The 15,265-nt window shown below is 43.7% G+C and overlaps 1 protein-coding gene across 2 annotated transcripts in view; it reads left to right on the forward strand.

Annotated features, from left to right (window-relative positions):
- The window catches only part of PTPRN2 (protein tyrosine phosphatase receptor type N2), a 1,402,724-nt gene that overhangs the window by 332,434 nt on the left and 1,055,025 nt on the right, over positions 1 to 15,265 (forward strand). Inside the window, exon 1 of one of the 2 annotated variants that reach the window (XM_073677684.1) lies at positions 5,120 to 5,151. The exons of the other annotated variant lie outside the window; for it this stretch is intronic. Coding sequence (XP_073533785.1) covers positions 5,142 to 5,151 — 10 coding nt within the window. The 5' untranslated portion in view covers positions 5,120 to 5,141. Of the gene's footprint in view, positions 1 to 5,119; positions 5,152 to 15,265 lie in introns of those variants that run through there. 2 annotated transcript variants of the gene reach the window in all.

Genomic DNA, 15,265 nt, shown 5'->3' on the forward strand with positions numbered 1-15,265 from the left:
TGAGATCTCAAAGCAATTTACGCCAGAATTCTGGTGTAATCGCTTAAATGAATCAGGGCCTGAATTTATAAAAGAATAAAAAAAATTAAAAATTAAAACATTCTGTTTGGGTCACCGTGCCGTGGTGGGATGACTTTTATACTATTTTTGATCAAAAACTGTATTACTAAGAACTCTGTTATTTAAATGTACTTTTGCTTTTTATTTTTTTACAGCAGGGCATTTATGTGTTGCATGTATATTAACTTAAAACAAGCTTAGTTTTTGTGTTTTTTTTATTCTATTTTTTGTGTATGAAACTTGTCCATTCCAATCTGTGTGTCATCTGAGCATTCTCTATTTTTTACCATTTAATGGGTAGGTGAATTTGATGAAAAATTGTCAATTTTTTCCCTTGTTCAAAAAAAGTTGAATTAGGACTATAATATTCCACCCTCTTTTCTGGTCATTTTTTTTATATTTGTTGGGTGACTCGAGAAAAGTCGCAGATTTTTGTGTAAATTAGTCACAATTCACACCAAAAATTGGCATAAACTGCTTGGTAAATATGAACCGCTATTCCACTTTCCGCCAGCGATGCATTTAGATAAGCAAGTGATATCACTAAGGCGGCATTCACATGTCCGTGTTTCATGGTCTGTGTACGGACCATGATTTCTGACCGGAACTCATGGCCTCATATATGCCTATATATTTTTCTTTTTATGCATTTCTTTCACGTTTGATATAGATTTCCTCCCCTTTATACTTTATTGCCTTTATATTTCTGCTCTGCAACAATGAAATGTCTTCAAGGTCCTTTTACATTTTATCAATAATGTAACTTCAGAATAAATTTAAAAAAAACAAAAACTTTTATTTGTATCGCCTGCAAAACTTTTGTGTTTCTCTGAACTTCTGTGTTTTCAATTACATTTCTTTTTTTTTTTTTCCAAACCAAGCACCCGGTACATCTGCTCAAGTGCGGTGCCAAGCTTCAATTAAGAATGGGCTCAATGCCAGGCAAAGGTAGATCATAGAGAAAGAGGAAAAAAAATATTCAGAGTCAACTATAGCCTGGTAAACAGAATCAACAGCATTGCACAACCCGAAAATCAACTTTTCATATCAAAAAATTATTGTGAAAAATTAATTACAGCCTCTTTATTTGTATAAAAAGGAACATTAATCTCACCATTTGCAAAACTAATAGCAAGCTGAATGCAACTACAGAGCTGCAGTTAATACACTCCACAATAACATTATGGAAATTGGAAAAGCAAATTGACGGCTTGACCTCATGGCCTCTCCCATTTAGCAGGGAGATGAATTCAGACATAAAAATGGTTCAGTAATTTGTTATTACTCTTCCGGAGAGTTTGAAGGCAGCACCATACTACGGCATCTGAATATAAATCCATTAATTTCCCAGACTTTGTTGGCTGGCGCACATAATATTTTTTAAGCAACTGTTAAGTAATGGTGAGTAAAAATGTCCATCAACGTGTAATTATAGTTGGGGTGAATGAAATAGACAAAGACCTTTTTTGTATAGGCTATTCTTAAAAAAAAGCCCACTGGGGTAAGATGCGGCTAATTTATTAGGAGGCACAGACCCCTTCAAGAGTAACGACGGTTACAGAAGGAGCAACCGAAGCCAGCCTCCAAAAATAATTTATTTCTTGAAGTTAGAAACATGTATCCAGTGAGATTCCACAAACTGGAGATGTAAATATAGCTTACGTGTCTTAGGCTCAACCAGCCCTTAATCGTAGCATGCTATGATAAAGGGCCAATTCTGCCTGAAACTCGTAACCTATATATTCACTGTTTGTGGAATCTCAATCGATACATGTTTTTAACTTCAAAAAATCAATTCCATGTTTTAATTAATGAATTAATTAATTCATTTTGGACACTGGCTTCAATTGTTTCCTTCTGCTTATCCACTGCCTAGCAAACAGCCGTACAACCAACCAGGTGCGGATGAGCTGAATATTCTTTCTCTAACCATTGTTTTAGTTATATTTTTATTCTTCATAAATCTGTGTTTCAAATGAAAATAGGAATCTTTGTAATATATCTTATTAGAGAAATCTGCTTTTTTTTATTCCCCTGGTCTGATTATTCATTCTCAAAATTCTCAATTCTTGGGTAAAATCTGTCTTCGGTGACTTCAGATTTTCCCATTACTGAGATATGAGATGACAGTTGGTGCATAAAAGTTCTATGGAGAATTGTAACTGTCGTTTCAAAAGAACTTGAGGCCAAATAATAGCGCCTCACTCCTCTTCCCCTCTCCATTGTATTCTATAAGTACTGTCATCTCCTATCTCAGTAATGGGAAAATCTGTCTTCACTAAATACAGATTTTATTCATGAATTGAGAGTAAAAAATCAGTCCAGGAGGAGAAAGAGCTAATTTCTCTGATAAGATATATTACAAAGTTGCTTATTATCATGTGTACTATTGATTTATAAAATAAAAATTAAAAAAATAGCTACTCTTTGACCATTTACAACCTTGGACGTATGAGTACGTCCAAGGTTGCATCCCCCTCTTTGGCGTAGGCTCCGGCGATGAGCCTGCACCTTTCTAGGGACATGACATCTGATCTGATCAGCTGCCATGTGCCCCTAACAGCCACAGGTGGAATCGTGATCCACCCACGGCTGTTAACATGTTAAACACCACTGTCAACCTCTGACAGCGGCATTTAACATGCATGCGCCGGAAGCGTGTCATAAGTTCCGCCCATCGGCACGCCCGTCACAAGGTCACCGATGGGTTGGCATGACAACCTGGGGTCTGCAGGAGACCCCTGTGGTTGTCATAGCCGATCTGCTATGAGAGCCGCCCTTCTATGTGTAACCCAGGTGATTGGATGATCGCAGCTTTTAGTCTCCCATGGAGACTATTGAAGCAGGTGAAAAGTAGAAAAAAATGTTTTTAAAAATATAATAAAAAAAAAAATTATTTAAAAGTTCAAATCACCTCCCTTTTGCCCCATTCAAAAGAAGACAATAAAAATCAATCAAAAATACACGTTTTGTATCGCAGGGTTCAGAATCTCCCGATCTGTCAGTATATAAAAATAATTAATCTGATTGGTAAACGGCGTAACGGGGAAAAAAATCAAAGCGCCAGAATTACATTTTTTGGTCGCCGCAACATTTCAATAAAATGCAATATCAAAACATCATATCTACCACAAAATTGTATCAATAAAAACGTTGGCTCAATACACAAAAAATAAGCCCCCATCCGGCCCCAGATCCCGAAAAATTGAGATGCTGCTGGTCTCAGAAAATGGCGACTTTTTTTTTTTTACAAATTTTGGATTTTTTTTCACCACTTAAATAAAAAAGAACCTATACATGTTTGGTATCTATGAACTGGTGCTGACCTGGAGAATAATAATGGCAGGTCAGTTTTAGCATTTAGTGAACATGGTAAAAAAAAAAAAAAAACAATTGTGGAACTGCAGCTTTTTTGCAATTTCACCGCACTTTGAATTTTTATTTCCCGTTTTCCAGTACACGATATGGTAAAATCAATGCTGTCGTTCAAAAATACAACTTGTCCCGCAAAAAATAAGCCCTCACATGACCATATTGACGGAAAAATTAAAAATTTATGGTTCTGGGAAGAAGGGGAGCAAAAAACGAAAACTATTGAAAAACCCAAGGTGGTGAAAGGGTTAATATATTAGATGCTACTCTCGCAGCCCTTAAGCCAGAAAATTAAATGTATAATTCATACCAATTTTATGACAAAAACATTTCAATAAACTGCCCACTTTTTAGAAAGTGTAGGGAGAATGATAAATTACCCCCATAGTGTGCACACCAAACTTATTCATAAGGTGACCCAACAGATGCATAAAGAATGTCCTTTTTTATATAGTATAAAGGGGGGATAACTTGTCCCTACTAATGAGGGCACCACTGGTCTTGATGGTCTGAGTGACCAGAGCTTACATCTCTGCTTCCAAAATTGGTGCCTAAACTTATAGAAAGGCAACTACCCAGAAATTAGCCATATTAATTACATTAGTTTATTGACTTTTCACTGTTTTTTATTGCCTTAAAGTAATGTTTCATGGGCACTGTATGATTTTATTATTGGCCTGCCAAAAGGTGGTGTACATATAAAATACTACAAGGGCACTAACCTAAGGCTGGCCTTACATTAAATACATTAAAGCTTCCATGCACTGTGTAATTTTAATATTTATTTTTCTTTATATTCAAAACTCTGGATGAGATGGATAGCAGATTTTTTTCCACATTGAATCTTTTCCAATTGTTTTTATATCAAAGAAATTTGAAGGGCTATCAGGTAGGCTTACATTTTGGTAGCAACCAAGCTATGATTAGGGTAACAAGAATATCAGTTTCCTGTACTCCGCATTATATCTATAGGACATCAGAGACTTTTTTTTTTCTGGATTAAGATTGAAAATCTAAAGGGTACTTTAACCCTCAATTATTCCTGTGGACTTGAAGGAGGGCAGCGCTCATTCGTCGGGTGAAATGATCTATTGGCTTGCTTAAAAAAACATCGTTCTCGGCAGCACATCATCTTGTATAAACAAGGCCTGTGCTGCCAAGAATCATGCGATCTATGTGCACTGAACGATCTATTACTGATCACGTAAGATTCGGTCTGCCTATCTAAACAGACTATATAACGATTACCGATCGGCAAATACGTAGCTGATTTAACACCGCAGATCGTTCAGTATAACTCCACTTAAGCTAATGGGTGCGCTCCCCACAAAAGTCGTCATTCGGGGCCAGACAAGGCCCTCTGCATGCTCTTCATCGTATAACCTTGTTGCAAATCTTAAAATTAGAAAATCCCCCATTGTTGAGTTCCAAGACTCAAGTTCTATGTGAAGAGTGAAATGATGGCACTCCAAAATGTTAGGTCCTTATATAGTTTAATTACATTGGTGAGAATCAGTGGAGAGGCAGCAGACAACATTTCCGCTCAAGCAGCTGGCAAAGATCATGATGTTGGCACTGATTTGACATATCTGTTGGCAGTCTGTGCCCATGAACCAACAAATGACGCGATACAGCCAAGACCGACTGCCAAAAAGCATTTCAAACATTTTCTCCTAGTTTCCATCCTACTGTTCATTATACCTGGGGACATGATGAAAGGTAAGACTGGACTTTTATTTTTTCCTTGCAAAAATATGGCTGCTGGTATTTATTTTATACCATATGCTTATGGGTGGAAAAACTTTTTTTTTTTTTACTTTGGGCCAAAGTTGCTGATTTACTGCCTGCTCCAGTGTATAAGCTATTTATAAAAATGTACCCATAGAGAATTGTCCAATATGACATCTTTAGTGTTGAGCAAACATGCTCGACACTGCTCGGTACTCGCCCGAGCATCACGCTACTCGGGATGTTCGGCGAGCACCGAGCATTTCCGGGTTACTCGGGCGGGAGCTCGGGTCTCCGCCCTGCATGTTTGGCGCTCTTTACAGAGCCAATGAACATGCAGGGATTGCCAGCCTGTCACTGTAATGCCGCAGCCATGTTGTTTGTGGGCATTACAGTGATTGGCTGGCCGCACAGCGTCACCTCGAGTATTTAAAACCGGGCGCCGCCATCTTGGACACAGTCGCTCCGGATCAGACAGTGTAGGGACAGCGCTGCTGATTTAGGGAGAGATATATCCTGCAAAATAGTTAGTGTAGGGTCTGTAAAGGCTGCCAGAACAAAAAACAGTCCTTCCCAGGACTAATATCCATCCCAGGTATATCAGGCAGGCAGGCAGGCTGTATAGGAGACGCAGTGGTTATACCAGCAAACGCTGCATTACAGTCCTGTGTGCTGCACCTGTTGCTGAAATTGCTGGACTTAGCTCCAGGGCCCGGGGGCCAGGAAAAATCCTTTTTTTTAATCTAAATCCTCTTTTTTTTTTCCTCCTTCACAATGTACAAATACCCATCTTATTAACCTTTTGGTGTCCCCCCCCCCCCCCCCCCCCAAAAAAAAAGTGTGCCTCTGATTTTTCAGACACAAATATATCTGTTGAAAATAGTCTGGTGTAGGCCAGAGAAATAGAAGTGTGGTTTTGCAGTTGTATGGGCCATTTGTATCTAAAAAAAACAGTTTGAGTGTGTCGCTCACTGTTCAGCCGCAAATATATATATTTAAAAAAGTCTGGTATACACCAGTAAATTATTACTGTGGTTTTGCTGTTCCACGGTAAAACATCTCTATTATCCTATTTTTGGCATTTTTTGCTGTATAAAAATAATAATAGTGTCTCCCTGATTTTTCAGACACAAATATATCTGTTGAAAATAGTCTGGTGTAGGCCAGAGAGACAGAAGTGTGCTTTTGCTGTTCCACGGTAAAAAAATCTCTATTATCCTGCTTTTTGCATTTTTTGCTGTAAAAAAAAAAAATAATAGTGTCTCCCTGATTTTTCAGACACAAATATATCTGTTGAAAATAGTTTGGTGTAGGCCCGAGAAATACAAGTGTGGTTTTGCAGTTCCACGGTTCAAACCTCTGTATTATCCACTTTTGGGCCTTTTGTATCTAAAAAAAACAGTTTGAGTGTGTCGCTCACTGTTCAGACGCAAATATATATATATTCAAAAAAGTCTGGTATACACCAATAAATTATAACTGTGGTTTTGCTGTTCCACGGTAAAACATCTCTATTATCCTGCTTTTGGCATTTTTTGCCGTAAAAAATAAATAGTGTCTCCTGATTGTTCAGACACAAATATATCTGTTGAAAATAGTCTGGTGTAGGCCCGAGAAATACAAGTGTGGCTTTGCAGTTTCACGGTTCAAACCTCTGTATTATCCACTTTTGGGCCATTTGTATCTTAAAAAACAGTTTCAGTGTGTCGCTCACTGTTCAGCCGCAAATATCTCTATTTAAAAAAGTGTGGTATACCCCAGTAAACAATAACTGTGGTTTTGCCATCCCGCGGTAAAAAATCTCTATTATTCAGGTTTTGGTAGTTTTTTCCGTAAAGAAAAACAGTAGTGTCTCCTGACTGTTGTGACACAAAAATATATCTGTTGAAGATAGTCTTGTGTAGGCCCGACATCCCAGTGTGGTTTCGCAGTTCCACGGGTCAAATCGCTGTCCTATCCAGTTTTGAGCCTTTGGTATCTAAAAAAAAAGCAGTTTGAGTGTGTCGCTCACTGTTCAGCCGCAAATATCTCTATTTAAAAAAGTGTGGTATACCCCAGTAAACAATAACTGTGGTTTTCCTCTTCCACGGTTCTAATCTACTCTTTATTACCCTTTTTCCATTGATAGTGCAAGTGTAAGCTATTTTACTTCATTTACAATGGGCTAGGCGCGTGGCAAGGGACGTGGAAGTGGACGTTCTGGTGATGGTTCGTGCAGAGGACGGGGCCGTGGCCAAGGTGAAAATGTGCCACAACCAACAGCCACATCTTCTCGCTCCCACTTCTTGACCGAATTACTAGGGAAGCACAGAACAGCACCAGTATTGAGAACTGATCAATGTGAACAGATTATTAATTGGATAGCAGACAATACTTCCAGTTACCTGGGCACCACCACCTCCGGTCTGTCTATAACACGGTCAACTCTTAGTAGCCGTGAGTCTCGACCGCATACTCCTCCTCACCCTGATGCTCCTTCCTCCCACCATGCCGAGTGTCGTCAGACAGCAAGTGATCCCACACTTGGACACTCTGAAGAGCTGTTCACTGGTCCATTTCCATATTTGGGCCCCTCGCCTGATACGCTTGAAGTGGTGGAAGAGGAGATCCCATGTTGCGATGCCCAAATATTTGAACAGCCACGGCCACAGGAAGTCGACGTTGGCAATCTGTCACAAGAGGTGGACGATGACGAGACACAATTGCCAGGAAGTGAGGAGGAGGATCGTGGTGTGCAAGTGGAAGAGGAGGAGGTGGTGGATGATCTAGTAACTGACCCAACGTGGAAGGAGGACATGCAGAGTGAGGCCAGCAGCACACAGGGGGAGGGAGGCAGAGTACCCCAACAGGCAGGAAGAAGCAGTGTCGTGGCCGCAGACAGAAGGCAGGCAACCGTTCCCCGTAACACCAACACGAGGGACGTTGCCAGTACAAGCGGTAGGTCTTCCAGAGTCTGGAATTTTTTTAAAGACTCTGCTGATAACCCCAAAAGGCCATATGTTCCACCTGCCATGCCAGCATCAGCAGGGGTGACAAAACTACCAGCCTGACCACCACCAGCATGATCAGGCACATGGCAGCAAAGCACCCGACTTTGTGGGGCGAAACCCAGGGTCCACGACCAGTGTCAGCGGGTGTCACCACTGCTTCTTCCACTGTTGTGCGTGCAATAGAACCCCCTGTTGTGTGTGCAAGGCAATCCCCTGTCCATACTGCATGTAAAGATGCCCCCTCCTCTCAGTCTTCACTTGTTATGGCATTTTCTCAAGAAACAGCATCAACGTCCACGTCCACGTCCCACCGCAGCGTTCAATTGTCCATATCCCAGACCTTTGAACGAAAGCGGAAATTCGCAGCTAACGCCCCACAGGCCACAGTCCTAAATTCGCACATTTCACGACTGCTTGCATTGGAAATGTTGCCTTTTAGGCTGGTGGAGACGGAATCCTTCCGCAATCTTATGGCGGTGGCCGTCCCTCGGTACTCGGTCCCCAGCCGACACTATTTTGCCCGGTGTGCCATCCCCGCACTACACAAGCACGTGTCCCAAAGCATCTGCCGTGCCCTCAACAACGCAGTTACTGGGAGAGTCCACCTGACAACGGACACGTGGACCAGTGCTTGTGGCCAGGAACGGTACATCTCTCTGATGGCACACTGGGTAAACATAGAGAAAGCCGGGACCCAGTCGGACCTTGGGACTGAACACATCCTCCCCACACAGAGGATTGCGGGCCCTATGTCAGTCAGAGTTGCCCCCACAGTGTACAGCTCCTGCGCATCCTCCTCCTCCTCCTCATGTTCAGCCTCCATCTCAGATATCACGACATCAGTTACAAGCTGGATGCATTGCAGTACTGCCTCCGCCAAGCGTCAACAGGCTGTGCTGAAACTCATAAGCTTAGGTGATAAACCTCACACTCCTTGTGAGTTGTGGACAGCTGTGAAAGAGCAGGCAGATCTGTGGCTGTGACCGCTGAACCTACATCCCGGCATGGTCGTGTGTGACAATGGCCGAACCTGGTGGCGGCTCTGAGGCGAGGTGAGATCACACACGTACCATGCCTGGCTCATGTGCTTAACCTCATGGTTAAATCGTACCCCGAGTTGCCAGATCTGCTCGTGAAAGTACGCCGCTTGTCAGCTCATTTTCGCAAGTCGGCTACAGCTTCCGCCGCCCTTGCTGTGTTGCAGCAGCGTTTGCAGCTTCCGGCACACCGACTGGTGTGTGATGTCCCCACACGTTGGAACTCTACCCTCCACATGTTGCAAAGGATTTGTGAGCAGAAGAGAGCAGTTGTGGAGTACCAGCTGCAACAAGGCCGTCGATATTCAGGTCAGACTCCACACATAAGAACTCAGGAGTGGACCTGGATGTCTGACATATGTACCATCCTGACAAACTTTGAGGAGGCCACCAAGATGGTGAGTGGCGATGACGCCATCATTAGTGTCAGCATCCCACTTGTCTGTCTTTTGCAACGCTCTCTGCAGAGAATTAAAGAGGAGGCATTGCAGCCAGAGTATGATGAGATGGATCAAGAAGCCGTAGTGGGTGATTACACACAGCCCAGCCTCATCTCATCCCAACATGCATTGGGGGACAATGAGGGAGAGGAGGAGGAGGAGGAGGAAGAACAGAAGCTGCTATCATGCGTTGTAGACGGTAGTACCTGTACAAGTGTCATACCGTCGGTTCAGCGTGGGTGGCCTGAGGACAGGGGGGAGGAGGAAGAGGAGGAGGAGAGCATGGTCAGTCGTCATCTTGGTGAGGACACGGAAATCTAGCCCGTTACCAGTCTGGCACGCATGGCTGACTTTATGTTACGCTGCCTTAACCGTGACCCTCGCGTTGTCAAAATGTTGGGTGACAGTCATTACTGGTTGGTGACACTTGTAGACCCCCGCTACAAGGAGAACTTTCACTCTCTTATTCCTGAGGTGGAGAGGTCTACAAAAATGGGGCAATACCAGAAGGCCCTTGCTGCAGAACTCTTAAAAAAATTCCCATCTGAACACGCTAGCGGCAGAGGTCACAGTTCGTTGCCCAACCAAGGCGTACAGGCGAGAGAGATGCAACTCCAATCCAGCAGAGGCAGGGGAACACAGTCAACATTCTGGGACAGTTTTCTGACACCCGCCCAGCTTACAGGCCCTGAGGCGCGGGGTACTCTCACAAGGAGTGGAAAGTTTCAAAAGATGGTGAGGGAGTACCTTGCCGATCGTACCAGCGTCCTCCGTGATTCCTCTGTGCCTTTTAATTATTGGGTATCCAAGCTGGACACTTGGAATGAACTTGCTCTGTACGCCTTGGAGGTCCTGGCCTGCCCTGCCGCTAGCGTGTTATCGGAGCGTGTTTTTAGTGCCGCTGGGGGAATTATAACTGATAAGCGCACTCGCCTGTCAACTGACAATGCTGACAAGCTGACCCTTATCAAAATGAACAAGGGCTGGATTGGGCCAGACTTCTCATCACCACCAAATGACAGCAGAGTAACATAAAGTAAAATCCACTGTGTTATTTCGGGAGGTGTATTCCCATGCATCGCTTCACACCCACACATGGGTATACGCTTCCTCGTTTCGGCTGTTTTTTGCTCTTCTCCTTATCCTCAGCTTCCACGACCACTATACCACCAGGGTGACCGTGGTCCATGTTGCCAGCATTGCAAGTTCCTCTGTCCTTATTTTTGGCAGCTTTTGCTTGGAAGGCATAGGCAAAGACTATGGGAGACCCACTCCCCAATAATGGGAATAATGTTTTTAATGTGCTGTACTGCATGGCTCTTGTAAGGGGCATTAAAATCGTCTTGTTAAGCTACTGTGACCTCCACGTCTCTTCCAAGGGTCGTTAGTATTGTCTTTTTATTCCACTGCGACCTCCACCACTCTTCCAAGGGGCATTAAAAGCGTCTTGTTAAGCTACTGTGACCTCCACGTCTCTTCCACAGGGCGTTGATATTGTCTTTTTATTCCACTGTAACCTCCACCACTCTTCCAAGGGGCATTGATATTGTCTTTTTATTCCACTGCAACCTCCACCACTCTTCCAAAGGGCATTAAAACCGTCTTTGTTAAGCTACTGTGACCTCCACGTCTCGTCCACGGGGCATTGATATTGTCTTTTTATTCCACTGTAACCTCCACCACTCTTCCAAGGGGCATTAAAACTGTCTTGTTAAACCACTCTGAACTCCACGTCTCTTCCAAGGGGCATTAAAACCATCTTGTTAAGCTACTGTGACCTCCACATCTCTTCCAAGGGGCATTAAAACTGTCTTGTTAAACCACTCTGAACTCCACGTCTCTTCTAAGGGGCATTAAAACCGTCTTGTTAAACCACTCTGAACTCCACAGCTCTTCCAAGGGGCATTGACATGTTGTTTTTAATTACCTCTAACCTCCACCACTCTTGCAACGGGCATTGCATTTCCTCCTAATTTTTGTCAGCTTTTGCTTTTCAATGCATAGGCGAACACTAAGGGAGACCCACTCCCCAATAATGGGTAGAAGGTTTTTAATACGCTGTAATCCACTTCTGTTTCAAGGGGCATTGCAGTGCCTAATAATTTTTGGAAAGCTTTCCATTCCCTGCTTAGGCCAACAGTGTACAGGAGACCCAGTTGCTATAAATGGAAAAAACGGTTTAGTTAAGGCCCTCTGACCTCCATGTCACTTCCAAGGGGCATTGGAGTGCCTCGAAATTTTTGGTAGGCATTGCATTCACTGTATGCCTTATAACTGTGTAGCTGATCCGCTCCTTTTGGCAGAGAAACATATCCTACAAGACATGTGTTGTTGGCTGGCCTGATATTGATGTGAATGGTCCCTGTTCCTCCTGCTCTTTCTCCTTTGCCACCACCTCATCCATCATTCATCACCTGAAGCTTTGTTTTAACGGGAGTCATAGAACTGGGATAGTAGCAGGAAAACATCCAGCAATCCTCGAAGGAGGTAGAATATGCGCCAAAACGCTCACCACCTCAGGCCTAGCTGCTACTACATACATGCGCTTGCATTCCAAGGAACAGAAAGCTAAGGAGGTGGATGGCCTCATAATCATGAATAATTTACTCGTTGTGTAGGAGGCCGACCACTGCTGCTGTCTACCTTCTGAACTTTGTGTTGAAGCCTGATTGACCCAGGACCCGCAATCCTCTATGTCTGGAGGACGTGTTGCATCCCAGTGTCCAACTGTGTCCCGGCTTCCAGAATATTAACCCAGTGTGAAGACGTCAGTGAGATGGACCATTCCTGGCCACATTCACTTGTCCACGTGTTTGTGGTTAGGCTGTCCTTCCCACTAAATGCACTGGGGAGGGCACAGGTAATGTTTTGGTATGCGCGCTTGTGTATAAGGCGCACCGGGACAAATAGGGGCGGCTGGGGACCGTTTATGGACACCCGGCCACCCCCACGCGGCTGGGGACTGTGTGTGGGCACCCGGCCGGGGGGCGGCTGGGGACTGAGTATGGACACCCGGCCGCCCCTTGGCGGCTGGGGACCAAGCGTGGACACCCGGCCGCCCGGCGGCTGGGGACTGAGTATGAATACCAGGCTACCGACGCAGCCATGACGTGGTGGCCAGATTCCACCTCCACATGCCTAAAAGGCCCAATTTCAAGTGCAAGCAAGCTAGCAGTATGCAGCCTGGGGGTGGGTGGGTGGCAGGCTGCATACTTGCGCTTGTATTGCAAGTTATGGGGGAGGTACAATTGAACACTGCCCTGGGACAAGGACTTGCATGGGGATAGTTGCAAGTCTGCATCTTCTGATGCGGCAAGGATCACTTCTGATGGGCACACTTTTAGGCAGTGACCTGGGTGTCAGAGATGCTTCCAGGGGTCTTCCCCATGCTGTTCCCATGTCTTTTTAGCACTGTATGCATGTGTCACACAGCACATGGCCAGATAAGGTTGTAAAATGTTAAAATGACATTTCCCGGTGAATGCATTTGTCACGGTTGAAAGCAATACAAATGTGCAAAAACGCATAAAAAATGCTACTTGTGAACATAGCCCAAGGTGTGGAGGAGTATTTTTGTTTTTGGTTATTTATTTTACCTTATACACAAGTCTTTACCCTGGAAAGGATGTTCCTTAACCCCTTTCCGACCTGGTCAGTAATAGTACGCACCAGGTCGGGAAGGCCGGTTCAGCGGGGGCTCCGGCGGTGAGCCCGCACTGAAGCGAGCACATGTCAGCTGATTATTGGAATCGCGATCCACCCGCGGCTGTTAACATGTTAAATCTCTGACAGTGGCATTTAACTCGCGCTTCCGGGAGTCCTAAGCCCCGCCCATCAGTGACCCCGTCACGTGATCGCGGGTCACCAATGGGTGGGCATGACAACTCAGGGTCTGCAGCAGACGCCTGTGGTTGTCATGTCTCAATTGCTATGAGCGCCACCTAGTGGTCAGCGCTCATAGCAAGTGAGCATTTCTCCTGCATACAAGCGATCTGCTCATCGCTTGTATGCAGTAGAAGCAATCAGACAACTGCTGCTTCTAGTCTCCTCTGGAGACTATAGAAGCAAGCAGAAAGTGTAAAAAAAAAGTTTTTAAAAAATAAAAAAAATAAAAAATATATAAAAGTTTGTCACCCCCCTTTCGCCCCATTCAAAATAAAATATATATATATATAAAAAAAACAACACATACACATATTTGGTATCGCCGCGTTCAGAATCGCCCGATCTATCAATATAAAAGAAGAATTAATACAATCAGTAAACGGCGTAACGAGAAAAAAATTTTAAACGCCAGAATTACGTTTTTTTGGTCGCTACAACTTTGCAATAAAATGCAATAACGGGCGATCAAAACATCAGATCTACCCCAAAATGGTATCAATAAAAACATCAGCCCGGCACGCAAAAAATAAGCCCTCACCTGGCCCCAGATCCCGAAAAATGGAGAAGCTAAGGGTCTCGGAAAATGGCGTCATTTTTTTGGGTTTTTTTAGCAAGCTTTGGATTTTTTTTTTCACCACTTAAATAAAAAAGAACCTATACATGTTTGGTGTCTATGAACTCGTAACGACCTGGAAAATAATGGTGGCAGGTCAGTTTTAGCAATCTGTGAACGTGGTAAAAAAAGGACCCAAAAAACAACTGTGCAATTGCATTTTTTTTGCAGTTTCACTGCACTTGGAATTTTTTTCCCATTTTCCAGCACACGATATGGTAAAACCAGTGATGGTGTTTAAAAGTACAACTCGTCCCGCAAAAAATAAGCCATCACATGGCCATATTGAACGAAAATTAAAAAAGTTCTGGCTCTGGGAAGAAGGGGAGCAAAAAAGGAAAACACAAAAACAGAAAGACCCATGGTCGTTAAGGGGTTAACATATTTCACAGGAAAGCACTTTCACTTTCGTTTTTGAACGTTTTATTGTGAGCCTGTAAAAGTGGCTTAATACCTCTGACCACGTTGTTGACAGCAGTGACCTGGGGGTCAGAAATGCTTCCAGGGGCGATCCCCATGCTGTCCCCATGTCATTTGAGCACTGTCACTATCGTTTTGGGCACTTTTTAGGCTTTCTACAGACTGCCGGGGGAGCCGCCGCAAAAATGTTCGGGTCTCCCATAGACTAACATTGGGCTCGTTGCTCGGGTCGAGCACCCGAGTATCACAGTGAGCTCGGCCCGAGCTTCGAGCACCCGAACATTTTAGTGATCGCTCAACACTAGACATCTTCCATTACGTAGGAAATAAGGCAAACAGGTGCAGCAACACGCTGAAACATTTGTGGTTGATAATCCAGGACGTGTCTGTACCCCCATTCATCACACCCCACGCATGTTTACAGATGCACATTCACGTAGACACACATATATAAAAAACACACATGCATACATACTACTGCATACATACTACACACATATTTACACATTACACACATATAGATTACGCATGCATATTCACAGTACACACACACAAATAACACACATACAGTACAGACCAAAAGTTTGGACACACCTCATTTAAGGATTTTTCTGTATTTTCATGACTATGAAAATTGTACATTCACAAAAAGGCATCAAAACTATGAATTAATACATGTGGAATTATATACTTAATAAAAAAGTGTGAAACAACTGAAAA

The sequence above is a fragment of the Phyllobates terribilis genome, unplaced genomic scaffold (genome assembly GCF_046119375.1).
Source record: "Phyllobates terribilis strain yellow unplaced genomic scaffold, ASM4611937v1 Scaffold_4__5_contigs__length_816908805, whole genome shotgun sequence".
Taxonomy (NCBI): Eukaryota; Metazoa; Chordata; class Amphibia; order Anura; family Dendrobatidae; genus Phyllobates; species Phyllobates terribilis.